The sequence below is a fragment of the Vidua macroura genome, chromosome 6 (genome assembly GCF_024509145.1).
Source record: "Vidua macroura isolate BioBank_ID:100142 chromosome 6, ASM2450914v1, whole genome shotgun sequence".
Taxonomy (NCBI): Eukaryota; Metazoa; Chordata; class Aves; order Passeriformes; family Viduidae; genus Vidua; species Vidua macroura.
The window spans coordinates 31350594-31368367 of NC_071576.1; the positions used below are offsets into that span (position 1 = coordinate 31350594).

General features: G+C 34.4%; 1 protein-coding gene across 4 annotated transcripts in view; it reads right to left on the reverse strand.

Annotated features, from left to right (window-relative positions):
• The window catches only part of FMN1 (formin 1), a 171928-nt gene that overhangs the window by 28151 nt on the left and 126003 nt on the right, over positions 1–17774 (reverse strand). For 3 of the 4 annotated variants that reach the window (XM_053980206.1, XM_053980205.1, XM_053980209.1), the window contains exon 15: positions 6858–6950. The exons of the other annotated variant lie outside the window; for it this stretch is intronic. In XM_053980206.1, coding sequence (XP_053836181.1) covers positions 6858–6950 — 93 coding nt within the window. The remainder of the gene's footprint in view (positions 1–6857; positions 6951–17774) is intronic. 4 annotated transcript variants of the gene reach the window in all.

Consider the following 17774-nt stretch of genomic DNA (forward strand, 5'->3'; position numbering starts at 1 on the left):
AAATAAAATGCAACACAAGTACCATAATATGGTATGTATTTTAAAGCAGAGGAGTACAACACAAATGGGAAGACAAGTATGTGACTTAATTCCATATAAAATTTTAGAATACTTCTCTTTCTTTCTGTTAATATTCTTCTTGGGGAGAAAAGCCATGATTTTATTGCAGAGAAGCAAGAATTTTAAATAGTTCCCAGAGATTTCTGATATTTTGGGATGTCATTACAGACAAGCTTTTCTAGGTAACTGCTTTGAGTAGCAACTTAAAATATAATCTCTGTATCTGTCTTCAAAACAACATAATATTGTCACAGTATGAAAGGAAGTAAGTGCCAGTGTAATTTTCTTCCTTATCTTTGACTGTAGTAAGATGTATAAAGGTATGTCCTGTTGATAATAAGAGAAAATAATACTGATTTTTTAATCAGTATTATTGTATCTTGGAAAAATGGTGCCTTGGAGTGCTTTTAACTTCTGATTCTCTACTGCTAAATAGCATTAACATTGCTTTATACCTCATAGACTGCTTTGAGAGAAAAGCAGCAATTTGGAGTGAAAATATTTTTTTTTCCTGTAATATAATAAACTATACTATCATCCTCCTACACTCAAAATATGTACAGGGCTATAAACTAATAAAAGGTTGCTTTTCCAGGGTTAATACAATAGATGAGAAGCATAAATCACCATGGATGAGCACATATAGCACAAGAACAACATCTTGGAGAGAATATTTACATACTGAGGAACAAGTAGGAAATGATGAACAAGAAATTCAAAGTTGGCCAGCTGCTAGCTTTTATCATAGAATCATAGAATGCTTTGGGTTGGATGGGACCCTAGAGGCCATCTAGTTCCAATTCTGCTGCCAGGGACTGGTTGGAACATGTAAACCAACTGGTTCAGTGCCCCATCCAACCTGGCCTTGAACACCTGCCCCTTGAATGGGGCAAACCACAGTTTCTCTGGGCAAATTGTTCCTGTGCCTCACCAACCTTACTGTGAAGAATTTCTCTCTTATTATCTAATCTAAACCTACACTTTCTCAGTTTAAAGCCATTCCCCTTTGTCCTATCTCTGCAGATCCTCGCGAAAAGTCCCTTTCCAGCTCTAGCAGCCTGCTTTAGATACTGGAAGGCTGCTGTAAGGTCTCCCCAGAGCTTTCTCTTCTCCAGGCTGAACAGCCCCAACTCAGCTCCAGCCTTCATGGCCTTCTTAATAGAATTTATTTCTTATTTTCTTTCCCAATGGACTACCTCAAGAATCCTCTGTGGTGTATTTCAACAGACAGATAAGGAAATGTGGATCAAAACTCCTGTGCTATACCAGAAATGCATTTGAAAGTGCACTGGCTGGACTGGTTGCATGCCCAGGTAGTTACCGCAGCCTGGCTAAAATTATTAAGAAATCACTCAGCAGTTAAAAGTGGATTTGTGGACTGTTTCCATATGGTTGCTAAGCTTGTCTGACTAGCTCCTGACATAATGCTGCAGTGACTAGTTTGGTCTATGACTGTTTTTCTATTGCATAGTCCCATAGATAGCACAGTGTTGACCTTTTATGTAGTATACAACACCCAGAAGTTGTAGCAAAGCAATTAATCTAACCAAATGTTAGGCTAGAATTCTAAACATAGGACAATTTCTTTTTCTTTGGGATTAATCTCAATAGATTACTCTATTTGACAAATCACTCCCTCTCCATCTTGCTTGTTACCTTGGTCACTTCAGTGTATCATGCACCTTTCCCAAATAGCTTTACTTTCCACTACTAATGAAATTAAAAAACTGTTTTGTCTTGACATCAGTCTACTTGCTTCCCTGACTCTGTTCCAAATTAAATTAATTCCTGTAGTAGCAGAGTCTTCATCACCAAGATGCTTTATTCTTAGAGAAATTAAGAGAAGCGGATATGCTTTTCCTATGCTAAGTGCTATGAAGCATAAAGACTTTTTCATTTTCACATTCCAGTTCATGAGGGAGGAACCCAGATTAAAGTTTTTACATGCTTTCTGACCTGGACCCAATGAAGAAGAATTTGGAAATGTATTTTGCAAGATCCTGCATGAAAGTGTGCTATTCATTTCTACATTTACTAAAATGGACAAACAATATGAAATAGTCAGGTGGCAAAATAAGAAATAAATTTAATTAATGTTAGTCACCTACTCCTGTATGCCATTTACTTTCTGGTTTGTGTTATTCTTGAGGGAATGCACAAGGAGCGTAAGAAACACTATGGAAAAGACCAATGGTTAATGGTCCTTCTAATGAGCTGCACAGTTGCAATAACAAAAATCTTTTTTTCTCCTTTTCAAAATAGAGTATTTTGCATCTTTCTCATAGTCATCTAAGTATTCTGATTTTTTTTTTTTTTTTTGTGGGAGATAGTTTCATATCAAAAGAGTAGTTTTCTTCTAAGAAATTTTGAGCAAGAATTTAATGAATCAAAGACCATTCCAGACCACACATTAATTTCATACTTTCAAAGGCTTTCTTGCATAACATGGCAATTTAAATGGAAAATAATTCTGAACATATTTTTAACCACCCCATACAGTAATTTCAATGGAAATACAGTAAGTGAATACTAATTTATAATAATTAGTAGGTCTCCATACTGTAAGAAAACTAATATAATTTGTTACACATTATATAATTAGATTTACTAAAGATTATTTCAACTTTGAGAATAATCTAAACCTTTTCCAAAAAGCATAGGCATATCAAATACAGCTAGTGAAGCATTAAGACAGTTTACACATGATGTCTTTAATGTGGGATTCACAAAGTACTTGACATAAATTATCTTTTGCTACAAAAACTAGCAAGAATCATTATTTAACATTCTATGTACCAGGAAAGAGGGGCACTCTCTGAAAAAGGTATTAACCAACTGCTATCATCGCATATAAAGTAGCTAAACTGGGAATAGAACCCAAAGCTTCTGGCACTTAATTCCCTGCTGAAGGCACTGGGCTACATTACCTCCAGTTATACAAACCAGCACTGACATCAGCAGAAGTACAGTTTATCCCCTTTAGCATTTTAGAATGTCAGTCTCCATAACACTCTCAGTGTTTTTTGTTACAACACAGCAAGTATTAGATTTAATTGGTATTAATTATAATTAGGAATTGTAAACACTTCAGTAAAGGCAAACCAGGATTTTTTTCCTTACAGTATTTCCAACTTCACATTGAAGAATTGATGGGAATTGCACATGTGGGAAAAATATCTATGAGTTCTATGAGTATCTATGAGTTCCAGCCCTCTTTTCAAGCCAGAAGTTTCAGAAAAGCATCTGAGTTTTGGATACTTGCTGTGAGCTGGCAGAAAGATAACAAAATTTTTTCTTACATTTGCTTAAACCAGCCACAACTCTTTTTGAAACAAACAAAACTGAAAACAGATGCATATTGGATGCTCAGTATTATCAGTTAACTCCTAATTTCAGAGAAGCAGCTGAGTTTGCAGACACCTCTGACCTTCACATTTGTCCAACACCTATTCTAGTGCCATAAATCAAGATGGGTTTATGTGTTATTTTCCTCTATCTTTGGAGTGGAATTCTATAGGATTTCCATTCTAATGCCCCAGAAAGTACCATCCACCATTAGGAAGATACAAATGAATCAGGTGACCAACTGAAAAATAGACAAGTTACTCAAAAGTCATCAAAGAATAAGGTAGAATAAGATGTCAAAAGATGAGAAGTTAAATTATACAAAATTAAGTGTGTCTGAATAGATACCATAAAGCATAACATTATAAAGCAAAAGAAGAACAAGGGAACATGAGAAAAAGTGGACAGGTGAGTAATCCAGGTGGTTTTACTCTTTCTAATATACAAAAGACCTCACAAAAAAGTGTCCAAATAAATATAATATATAGAACTTACTGTCCCAGGACAGTTGCAGGAATGTATGAATGTATTCTCTCTCTCTCTCTTTTAAAAAACATATATACATTATTCCCACACATAAGGAAAAAATTTTATGTCACACTGACAAAGAGAAATATATCTTGATTTTCACATCAATAGGCATAAACAGGGAAAATATTTAGAAGAATATGTTTTTCTATTTGAAATGATAATGCACAATTGAATTGCAAGTTTATCTAAAGAAGAACTAGTCCTCTTCCAACTGGGTATTTTTGTAATATTCCACACATAAGAAAGTGGAGTATGAGAAAAAGGGTAAGTCAGCATTGCAGGAGAAAGCAGGTACTGGGTTGTCTTTATTTTTTAAGACTTTGTTGATATGATTTACCATCCCTTCTGCTGGTTTTAGCTGGTGTGGAGCTAACTTTCTTCACAGAACTCCTATGGTGCTGTAGATTGGATTTGTGACCAAAAGACTGTTGATAACACATCCATGCTTTAGCTATTGCTGAACAGTCCTGCACAGCATTCAGGCCTCTATTTTTAATGCTGACGTTCAGAAGGTAGGCTGGGGATGAACAAGAAGCTGGGAGTGGCCAAGCTGAATCAATCAAAGGGGTAACTCATACCACATGACATCATGCTCAGAAATAAATCTGAGAAAAGAAGGAGGAAGCAGGGGAGAAATTCAGAGTTTTGATGCTTGTCTTCCCAAGTAGAGGTTAAGTGTGATGAAATCCTGCTTTCTTGGTAATGTGAAATTTAGAAATGTGATTTCTAAATGGAACTCAGAAATACTGTGGCCGGCAGGATTAGGGAAGTGATAAAACACACTGTACTTGGCACTGGTGAGGCCACACCTTGAATCCTGTGTTCAGTTTTAGGCCCCTCACACAAGAAAGACCTTGAGGTGATGGAGAGTGTCCAGAGAATGGCAGTGGACATGGGGAAGGGTCTGGAGGACAAGACTGAGAGCAGCGGCTGAGGGAGCTGGGGGTGTTTAGCCTGGGGAAAGGGAAGCTCAGGAGAGGCCTCATCACCCTCTACAACTCCCAGAGAGCTTGGGGGGGTCAGTATCTTCTCTCAGGTAACAAGTGACAGGACAGATGTGTCAGGGGAGGTTCAGATTGGATGTTGGAAAAAATGTCTTCACTGGAAGAGTTATCAAGTATTGAAACAGGCTACACAGGAGAGTAGTGGAATAACCATCCCTGGAAGAGTTCAAAAAGAGTGTACATGTTGTGCTTAGGGACATGGTTTAGTGGTAGTACTGGCAATGTTAGGTTAATGGCTGGACTTGATAATTTTTAAGAAGTCTTTTCCAGCCTTAATGATTCTAAGACATGGCTGAACACCTGTTCACTGATGGGAAGGAGTTGATGGAATTCCGTATTTTGCATTGCTTGTTCACACAGCTTTTGCTTTCCCTATTGAATTGTCTGTATTTCAATTCACTAGTTTTCTTTCATTCACCCTTCCACCCTCTCCTTGCCTCCCCATGGAGGAGCAGCAAGCAAACAGCTGAGTGGTGCTAAGCTGCCAACTGCACGAAATGCAACAGTCCTCGTGAGATCCAGGGTGCGGTACACACTACACAATCCGTGACACGATTGTGGAAGATACCATTTGGTTAGGGACTGGCAAGACCTGGGCAAAACTGATTATTACAATACTGTGGCAAGCTAGAGATTATAATGGTTCTGTAGAAATACAAACATATAGTACTAATTCAATCTTGATGTTATTGTTAAACTGTAAGTGAAAATTTCCAATTAAATACATTAGAAAGACAATGAAACTGTCTTGCCATCAAGATTTCCATTACATTTTTTGTTTTAAAAAATCTGTGGCAAGGAATTTGCTGTTTAAATACTGTCCAAATACACTTGCACCTAAAAAAAATTGTATCAGATAAGTATATCCACTGAACTCCATGGCCTAGGAGAAGGGTAAAGGAAAATATTAGCTTATTTACCAGTACAATTTAACTGCTACTTTTGAAACAGCCTGTTTTCATTTGTCAAAGTATTTACACAAGACAGCCTCATGAAACAAAGTTATTAAAAAGACATTAAGACAATCATTAGAAAAAGGATTAAGCTATTAATAAATTACTACAATAATCTGAATGATCACTGATATTCTGTCTGGATGAGCAGATTCAAATAGTTCAACTAACTTCTCAGTAAATTGTTAAACTGTTCACCATTTCTATGAGAAATACAATTACATTCTTAACAATGTTAATATCTCTGTCAAAAATACAGATTTTTTTTTTTGTTTACCCAAAAAGATTGTACTCCTACAAGGAGAGAGGGGAAAATGTCTTCCTGCATATATTTTCCATGACTCCAGAAACAATGGTGCTGGTAGAAGCAGGTGATGGGGAACACAGTATGAGAAGGAGCAGGACTGTTGTTTTCAACAGCAATCTGCATTTACATTGTCTTCAGTTGACCACCAAATTGCACCTTGGTTTTCACCCACTGTCTCCAGATTCTGGTAAATCACTTTTATTAATGCTTATTTCTGTCTCACACAAGACAAAAATCTTTAAATATGAATAAGTCAGTTCATAAGCTCACACTAGGGAGAAAAGATGACATGTATATATGTGGACTTTCTCTAAAAGAGTGTCTTTCACTCTTGTCTTTTTTAAGTCTTTGAAGCTTCATATTCCCTCTGATAAATTTCGTCTGTGATTAATAAATTTTTTATTTTGCCTACAAATAATAATAAAGAACAAAGCACAAAATAACCAGTAGGAAATGGGTGAGATCAAGGAAGTGATTAGCTTTGACAAGTGATGTCTAAGATCTGTATAACATCTATGAACATATATTAGGTCCATTAGGAACATAATCCACAGGAATTTTCAGAGGAAAAAGACATTTAATGCAGCTTACATTCTACATAACTTTATAAACCCCTACACTATTTGGCAATAAGCTTTTTTTTTCAGATGTGGTTACCTTTCTGGAAGAATTCCTCTAATTTTTCCTTGAAAGGCTGGAGATGTTCTTCAGAAGACTCTTTGCAAACTAACTTCATCTGCTTTTCAGAGGCTATAAAAAGATGAGACACATTTATGACAGAAGAAATGTACCAGAAGTAGATTTCAGCACCATAGGAGCCTACATCTAAATTAGTCACCTAACTTCAGAGGTTGTAAATAAGCACTAAGGAACCCATCAATTACACTAAAATAAGAAGTACGAGTCAAGCATACTAAATAAAAAATTCTATATGTTTTTAAAGAGTAGAATTTGTCTTTAGTAAGGAATTTGTTCTCAAACTCCTGCAGCGTGCTAGGGCTTGCTACCAACACAGCTTGCCTCACACACTAATTCTAGATGGTATCTTTAAAGCTCTAAAGTCTGTTTCTGTGGTGAGTGAAGGATCCTTTGTATCTGGATTGATTTTAATCAATCAGTGCCAGGCATCCCATACTCAGACATTTTTCCTGAAACAGATGCAGCAATTCAGCATTACTTAAGTATTCCATCCCCAGACCACGATATGAAACAGTTGAAGTACGTAGGAAAGTTAACTTATATTTAAGTGCAATTTGTTTACTATTTAATCTATCTGCTATTTTAAGAACCAATGCCATGACAATTTCTGAAAAACTTAATTTCATTTGCCAACAAATTTTAACATGCCTAGAACTTCTAGTAAACTTAGTGCATTCCAGTGTTCCACATTAAAGATGACAGGAGGCAGAAATCAAAATGAAATTACTTTCCATTTAGCAACTGAATTTATGAACCACTACAAGATTTTTCTTCCACAACTTTTCATTCCCAAGAAGCTACATTTAGATGGAAACTTATTTTGGAGTTAAACCTAAGAGTTACAGTTTGACTGCATGAACTGTATTCATACCATATTGCTACCACCATTAAACAAAAATTAATGTAAAACTCTGGAAATGGAAGTTGAGCCTGTATAATTAAAATGTGCCATTATTTAAATTTGGAATGTAGTGTAAAAAGTCAAGGGAAGGTTGAAAATAGATGCATGCATTTTACTGTGCAAGTAGTATTATGCTTATAATACCCTTGGACCATCAGGACATACTGAAAACAACCACAGCTTTTCAACTGATTGAGAGCAGAAATACATTTGGTCAATTCTTATAGAAAAATACCCATTCCCACCCAAGACTATATTTTAATTTAGCAACCCTCCACAACTCAAAGTGTAGGTTGTATAAAATGGCCTGGGCTACAGTCTACGTTTATCTTTAATCTAGTCTTGTATCCGGTAGCATATGGCAAACCTTTCAAATGATTCAGAGTAAAGTTAATGGATATTTGTTTGTATGCCAGATAGTAGGCAGAATAGAGTGGTGATTTAAACATATTAGATGGGGAAAGAAAGTATTTTATTAGCTGCTCAGTTATGTGTCTTTAATAATTTAAATTAAGCAAAAAACAAATCCAAAATCAGGGACATTTATAGGACATCTTAAGATTATTTTCTAATGATACATGCTGCTTACCATTAAAAATTTGACCTTTCTGTGACTGCCACAATACACTGATTGAAATGTGTGTATGCCTAACATTTATGTTTGCAGAATTAGAAAGAGATTTCAATCAACCAAATTGTAACACTACTGTGGAAGACAACAGACATTAGAATTTTATAAGTGGAAAAAATCAAGCAAAATAATGGAGACAGTACTTTAAGTTTCTGACTGTAAGTTTGAACAATAATACACAGGTTTGTAATCTTTTTTACCATTTCAACATATCTACAGAAAATCATGAGAAGTTATTAGAAATTATTAGAAATCATTAGAAATTATTTTGGATAAATATAAAATGATGAAACTGTAGAAGTGTTATAGTACACACAATGTGTTCAGACATTTGAAACACAGTAAATTACAGTCATTTAAGGTTGCAAAAACTGCAAACGAGAATTTATTTTAGAATACTCTCACATAAATTCATATTAATCTGTACAGAATTAAATTTCTATGAATATGTATTAGACTAATATGCTTGTAGGTACAGTAGTATCTAAAAACACTCAAAATACACTCTAGAAAGGCATTTTCCCAAACACATGGTGTTGCTAATGCATCCTCTGAAGCATTGAAAGCTTCCTGGATGCTTCCTACAAGCTTTAATAACACAAGATTTAGAAAAGTTACTCAGGTAGGTCCCATGTATTTAAGTGACCAAGACTAGGATGAACTGTTCCTAAAGAAAAAAGAAAGCACATATACACCACCTTTGGTAATTTTTTAAAAATTGAGATTACTAAAATTAACCTTAATTAGATGACAAAAACGACAGGAAAATGTGGACAAGAAGTACCAACACATATAGGAAAAAAATTGACTTGGATAGTGAATTCTTAAGAAGAATCCTAACACCCCTAACAAGATGATCAATATTTGGAATGAGGGGAGAGGAACAGTAAGAAGAAAGGCACAGAAGTGAAGAAAAATGGGACAGATGACATAGGATACGTGAATCAGGATGCTGATTAAAACTCTAAAAGTTTGAGATTAAGTGGAATGAGATGAGATACCAGTTTCAAATGCTTAAAGTGATCTTGAAACCATGAAATTGAAAGAGACAGAAGAAGTCAAGTAAACACTAGCAAATTCTAATAATTTACACTATTGTAAAGCCTGAAAAATAGATCTTTTAGGCCTAAGAACATGACCAAATTTGCTTGGGGATAGATATAGCAAGGAATGATGGAAGTGTGTTCAAAGGAATCACAAATCAGATACACAAAAATACATATTTTGAATACGTAAAAAGCATTTAATGACAAAATTAATGTGAAGTTTTTTATTAAAATGGCAGTTGTGATGATACATATTAAAGTCAGGTGGTCTTTGTCAAGCTGCTTTAGTAATAATGGTGGAAGTCTACCATACAACTGTGTGACCTACCTCACTTCTACACAACATATTAAAAAAGTTTCTGGTAACTAGCATTCACTGAATTTCCTGTTCAGTGTATATAAGGTTTTGTTTAGCTGGTTTTTTATTTACTTAAAACATGATGTTAAAAATGTCATGCCAAACATCATATAAAAAACCTCTAAAACTGGATAGTTTAGTTCCATAAATTGCTTTGATCTTCCTTGCTAAAACTACTATAACATGAATCTTGTATGTATTCTTTATACTTCATTCTCATATTCACTACAATACAAAACTTTTCCTCTCTGAAAGAAAATTACTTCAGCAAAGTTTTTATTAGAATGATTTGGAAGTAAAGGATCCTATTATGCATTCCTTCTTTTAAATACATGCTGAAAAGCTGCTTTCTGAAAAAATGTCTTTCTGAAATTCTGAGGAATCTGAGGGAATTCTGAGGAAGCTGACAGCTATCACACCACACATACAATTCTCCTCTCACCATCTCATTCCAAAATAATAATCTGGGAAAATGAAAAACCTGTTTCAGCATTACTGAGTTCAAACAGATGCAAATTCTCCACTAATGTAATAACTTTTGATTCTTTTCCTGGGTATGAGCTGTATGTTAGTGAAATTGAATGTAATATGCTATTTTGAAAATTGTTTATTTCTAAATGAGCTATTGCAGAAAAAAAAAAGGAAAATACAAGTGTGCAAAAGTATTTGAAAGCCCTTACAAATTGTTGGATGTACATCATGCTTCACCCACTACAAATCTTGGCCACAGAAATGGAAAGCATTAGCAAAACATTAAAACAAAGCTGGAAACTGCTGATTATCAGTTTGCCACTGTCTTCAGATTTAATGCAGTACTTGGCTCAAAAAGTTCTTTAAAAATCCCCAATATAAGTGAAAATATTTACAAAATAGAATGTCTCTCACTTAATGCCTATTGGGCAATAGTCTTAAAACTCCACAGACACTTGTAAATCTGTCAAAAGAATCATGGCCCATAAACAAACTTTCACATAAAGAGCATTTCTGTGTCAATCAGACACAATTTGGAATTTTTAAGCACCATTTTTAAAGTAAACGCAAAACCAGAAATAGTTTAAAGTTGATAACAGCAAATTACTAACTATTTACTCACCAGAATGCACCAGTAGCATTTACAGGAATCAGCCTGACAGCAAAACCAAGTATCAACACCATGAATTCCTATAAACCTGTCACTGACACTATCCCCTATGAGTTATGCCTCTGTGAAAGCTGCTAAAGCTCCCTGCTCCTGTCTGTTCAGAGCATGGCAGGTTGGCAGGTTACACTGCCAGGCTTGCTCTTTTACTCAGTTACAACGCAAGCATATCTTAGATAGAAGGATTACTATTTGACAATTCTTTTTTAGAGTTCTTACCTTTTCTGCTTCAAAGAGCATTTGAAATAATATTGTAAATGAATTCAATGTAGTGCTAAATAACCCCAAATTTCTGTATGAGAGAATCTTTTACAGTGCACAAACCTGTTATGCTACTTGGATCTATACGCCCAAATAAAACCCTAATAAACCTCGGATAAATTTCATAAATTTGTATTATTCAGCAAGTGCTATATCATTTTCTCATGATTTAGTTTCTTTGGTATCACTCTATTAATTTTCTTGCTTGGAAACAACTTTGCAAGCTAAACAAATAGTTACTGGTGGAGATGCATGTTTACCCATTGGACACTGCTGCAGGATCTGGTTATAGTCTCCTGTGATTACATGCACTTAGGTACCTACTCACTGGAGCTGTTCACGTGGTATTAATTGAATACTTTTTGAACTATCTACAGCTTTTGCACTTCTGTACAAACTTGCACGTAAATTTTCTTTTCAGACAGAATTTTAAATAATGTACAGAAGGGAAGAGATTCATCTTGATTCTGTGGTAAGAATTTTAACAACTTCCAACTGCAAGAGGTTACGCTGCTACCAACTCAGAAAAGTTTCAGAGACAGTATTTTATTTGCCCTTGTGGACACATATTGATAATCAGTACACATCAATAATAGAAGCATACAAACGTTCAAGCACTACCATCAAAGCTAGAGTGGAGCTGACTAATATGGAAGCCTCTGAACAAAGCAGAGATGGAAATGCCGTGAAATGGGGTGGGAAGTTCTCCGAGATAAAACTATCTGAGAAAAGCATAAAAGGGCATCAGACTGCGGTAGCACTCAGTTGTCAAGCTCAGTCTTTATTGCCTTAAATGAAAGACAACAATTTAATGTAAAAAAGTGCTAGCACATGTAAAACTAAATACACCATTCTAACCTACTAATTGCTTGTATAGCTACTCTTCTGTGAAGATATTTTCAGCTAATCTAAAAGAAGAAATGTGTTTCTATATAAAGTTATTTTCTTCACACATTAATAATTCCTTTTTCTTAAAAAAATAATCCACAGGATAGAAGATAAAAAGTAAAAAGTCAGTCTTTGTCTGAAACACATTTCCTCATGACACACAGAAACAAGTATCTGTTTAGGTGCTCTAGCTGTATATATATAAGACAGAATATATATGTATATAAATGAGACAGAAAAAACATTTCAGTGATACGTCCTAAGATGTGGAAAGTGAAATAATTGAATTAGTGGCATACAAAGCAGTTTGCAAAGTTCACCTGTTCTGAATGAGTCAGACATCTTGATGATTCCCACAAGTTTGATCAGATATTCTTCTACCTTTGTTCTTTTGAGGGGGCTTTGTTTGTTTATTATAAGTTCAACAACATTTTTTAACTTTTAGGGTTTGTGATGGCATACAGAGGAACTGTCAGGACTATATTAGTTTCAACTAACCTAAAATTTTTTTAGCTCCTTGTTTGGTGAAAGGTTATCAACATATTATACAAATAATTTAAAAACCTTTCTGCTAAAATTGTTTCCCAAGAATACATTTAGCAAAATGAAAAAGACTGCTAGTAAAATTAAATATTTTTCACACCATAGCAACACATCTGAGCCTCTGCTTAATGTACTCCTTCTGAAATGGTAGTTTACATTCAGAGCACCCTTCTGCAGAGAAGCACACTGGAAGTGACTGTACAGTACATATAAATGATTGTAATGACTAAAGCCTTGTAATTTTCCAGTCAACTCTTTGAAAGATTCCTTTAAGTGATTCCAGCACACATGATTAGTAGAAAATTTTTGTTAAGTGTCAAAATCCAAACATACAGAGCTCCACATATCATTAAGATCTGTCAAGAGTGTAAAACTGTGCGCTAGCAGAATCTGCTGAGAAAATGAAACCTTTCCCTTTGCCCTGAACAGTACAAAAAAAATAATATTTTGAAAGTGAAGAGTCTTGTCTGGGTAATTGAGAAGGACACAATATTTTTAAGAAGCAAGAATAATATTTTCATCAGATGAGCTAAGATTTTTACTGTGCTAAGCAAAAAAAAGACCTTTCAAACATTTTATCACTTATTGTACTGAATAAGGGATCAGACATTGGAGAGATGTTGATCATTGGATCAGAGAATTGGGCAATGGCTGAAACAGTTTATGAGCTGAAACTGTAGAAGCCAGAGAAGTGATCTGTTTTTCCTCTCTATTGCTGGATCTCTGATTTTATGTGCAAGACAGATCATAAAGTTGGAGCTAATTAATTCTTCCAGCAAGGTGGTAGAAGTATGGTTCAACTGGAGCTTGGATTTAAAATCATGCAAATTTGAAAACTACCAGCAAGATTAACAGGAACACTTCACAAGGTGCTAATTAGCCCCACTATTACTAATTTGTACCCTACAGTCTGAAGTAATGCACTTTCAATCTTTGATACATGACTGTCTTAATTCTAGCAGAAATCTGTCCTGTCTCTTACTGCATACCTCCACAAAGAGGAAAAGCTGATGAGGTCCATAAATATGAAGTCACCATTCCTCCCAACACCAGTACTCAACACTCTCCAAACAACATAATTCATTATCCATCACAGCCATTGATAGGGACAGTATTCCTCCTGTTCCCAGATGTACACTACCTGCTCCCAGATGTATCCTTCATAGCTATGTACTAATGCTTAACATACACACATTTATTTAATTATTTATTTATATAAAAGGGCATGCAAAAAAAAGGGCACAGAAAATCATAAGTGTGGTAATTCCCAGATTCATTTTAGAATCTTAACATTTGCAGAATGATTTTTAACAAGAAATTTCCGAGAATTCTTTTCAAAGGAAAAAAATATATTTAAAAAATTAACAGCATGCCATTGTTTAACCAACTGAAAGCTTTCTCCCTGTGCCTTTGTGCACACATGCAGACATCTGCTTTCAGGGAATAAAGTCTTCAAAAACATAATTGCTTTTCTTCTCTATTATATATTTGAATGTTTAAACCACTTAAACCATTCTATACTATCCTTTTTTAACAAAACCTTAAAAATCTAATTAAATTTTAAGAAATGATCCACTTAGAAAAAATTATACTAAATGTATTCACATATGAACATTACCAGTGGAACATTGTCAAAAAGTTAGTTTTATTATAATATAAAATCCTATGCACATATAGGAAATGCATTTTAAATGCCTGTGTTAGATCTTTCTAAATCAAAACAAACTGAAATACATCTCATCCTGCTGAGGCATGAGACTGCTCAAAAAGTGGTCAGAAAACTCTGTGAATGAAGAGTTCCAACTCTTGCAAAAATAAAAAAAACCAACCTTTTCCTGTACAGAGCTATCCTTTGCTCTTTGACTTACACCATTTTGCATTGCCTCAAAATAGATAATGTAAATATTGGACTGTGCAAGAACAGTGAAGCCACATACAAAACAATATGCTTGTTTTATGCTGTTACCTAGAGAAATAACACATGCATGTATTTGGCTCCTCATGTTCCACCACCCAGTTCAAATTTCTATTTGTTTGCACTTCCAAAATTTTAAAGAACATATAACCAACAATGAGAATTAAAGCAAGTATGTGCTGTAAATTATCATACAACTTCTCTGCTCCTGTTGGGAAGATTTTTTTACATGTATGCTAGACAGGCATTTCTCTGAAGAAAAGCCCTTCTTTTAAATTGACTTAAAACATTTAATTTGAATTAATCTAAGGCTTCAATTGGTTGAAAATATTTTAGAAGAGTATGTTTGATACTTTTTGGAATACTATCCTCCTAATGAATATCAGTCATCTTTTATCAAGAGATAACTATTGATCCTACAAATTATTTAGAAAGTTAATACTCAAAATTGATATAATACTTAGAATTTTCTTGATATCATCCAGTAAATTTACTGTCTCTCAAGCAAATCAAACAATAGACAAAACCCCTCAACACTGTAATCCTTGCACTATGGATTATTACAGTATCATGATTTCATTAAACTTGAGTCCACAGAACAGACTTTACCATAGGCTCTATTATGTATGAACTAAATCTATAATTCCACCTGAATAAATGATAACACATCAAATTAATTAATCTCTAGAACAAAACCAGGCTATAGTTAATTAGGGGACATTGCAAAACTCTTTCACACAGTTTGAAGACTCTGATGGGAAAAGACATTTAGGAATTTTACATTAATTTCTTGGAATAATATCAATCAAACTTTTCTGCCTTTGTAAGTTTTCCTATTGATAAATATATTCCCTCCTAATCCTTAATAAATCCAGATGTTTTTCAGTACTTTAAATTTGGAAAATCAGAGTTTTAGTCTGCACGAACTGATTATTTCTCCTTTTTGCAGCTTCCTCCTTGACTCTATTTAAAGTAATAGTTGCTGAAAGCATCGAGAATGAGTGACCCTTTTCAACTTCCATCTATTTCCTATTTCTAAATTCTCTTCCATGCTTTACAATAGAATGTGATACATAGCTACCTGAAGAAGCACTGAATGAGAGCAGGGTAGATGCAATAGTTTAGTCTGGTCTAATCAGCCATGCTGAGGGACAGTGCTAATAGTGACATGACTGGCATGGTGTTTGTTAGTCACATCCAGTCCACTGGATCTGTTTCTATGAACAAGGATATATTTTACAGTATATAAATATATATTAATATCTGAAAAAAACCCTATTTATATTGTCATGACACTTAGGAATGAAAATTAAATGAAGCACCTGAAGAAGAGGCAGGAGAAGTCAGGTATGTTCAGCCCTGTTTAGAGAAAGTGGGCTGGAGATCTGGATTTTTGTGTCCACTATCTAATGAATAACTAGAGAGAAGGCAGAGCTAGACATTTTCAGGAATGCACATCTAAAGAAAATTGAGTAATAGTCACAAATTGCAGCACAGGAAACTCTCACTTGGGATAAAGAAAAATATTCAAGATGGCAATTAAGCACTGGAACAGGTGCTCAGAGAGGTGCTGCCATTTCCATCCTTAGATTCAAAACCGAGATGACTTTGGCCTGTACAGCCTGATCTAAATATGAAGTTACTCTTGCTCAAAGGCTCTGGACCACAGAGCCAGATGTACATTCTAACCTAACAAACTGCATTTCTCTATCATTTTGAGGTATTTGTAATGCTTCTGCATAAAAACCAGTGTGAAAATGGCCAATACAACACTAATTTCTCAACTTTTCATGCACAGATTTACCTACTTCCCTTTTAAGCTTTTCATAAAGATTATGCAATTTTACAAAATGGAGTTGTCATAAACTTTTGGTGAAGTTCTCCCATTTAAATGAAGAAAAATTGGGGTTACATACTTATGCAATGTACTGATCTGTCAACAACTAGGTTAAGAGGTGCCCAATATGAAACCATGTCTTCTGTCGTGAACTGACAACTGTATAGCAGATCCCTCAAGTCTTCTTTTTATTTTAGATTATTTCTTTTTTCTGTCACACATGTGCTTTTGAACACCTACATATATACTCACACAAACAGTTAAGTTCATAAAAATGTAAAACTTACATATAGTACTGAAAAAAATATTAGTATGAAAATTGCAACCTATATTTCTATGGGAGGCCATGAAAGTAAAGGAAAGTAAAGGGTATGTGGATTTTCAGTGGAATCAGAATGTTACAGTCTCTCTCATAGTAAATTTAATTAATTATAAGAAATAGAAGTGACTCTTGAAAACCTTTAGTATGGACCTACCTTGGTTTCCATTTTTAACAATTCAATAAATATCTTTGCTGTTTCATTTGTTAAGGTCAAGTATACAAAAAAGTTATAATGAACATCACAGAATACTACACGAGGCATCTAATATTGCTTTCTTTTGAGGAACAGAGCAGCACAGAATTTTAAAATTTTATGTACTGTATTGCAAAGAAGAGGAATGAATGAGTATGACAGATGGAAACAATCTACAGGGCAACTAATTTAATTAAAATTGTTCAACTTTGGACATACATTAATAAAAGGACTCATGGTAAAACTTATACTAGTCTATCAAACTTTGGTAAAGTGGCTTTCTTTCTGAATATCTTCTTATGATTACATATTTAAAACATTCTGTGTTTATTCCAGAAGAATACCAATTTCAAGAATACCAAGTGGCATTGTCCAAATTAGAAGGCAAATTATGTTTGGTCACAGGGAAAGAAAAATGTGGGAATCATTAATTGCCCCAGACAAGGAATAAGATGTCTTACAGTCTTTAAGCAAAGTAAAGCTTTTTCTTTCCATAACTCTACAGATTAACTGGAAAGCTATCATGTGTTAAATGAATAAATGTATCTGCTTATACTATGCAATATTTGAAAGCCTTGGAAATATACCAACAGACCTGGAGTGAAAACCTGAGTTTACAGAAATTTCTTTCTAGTTGGATGTTAGAGTGGATCCAGATTTCACCCTAAAATTTTCATCTTACCATCTAATATTCACTTCTTTCCCCTTAAAATCTTGTATTAAATCCATATTTTTGTTTCTCATTTTTTTTAACCTAAAACACTCATGATTAAAAAGTTTGTTCTGGAATATGTTTTAAAAAGCTGTTGGATTAAGGTTCTCCAAAAACCTTTTTGAATTCT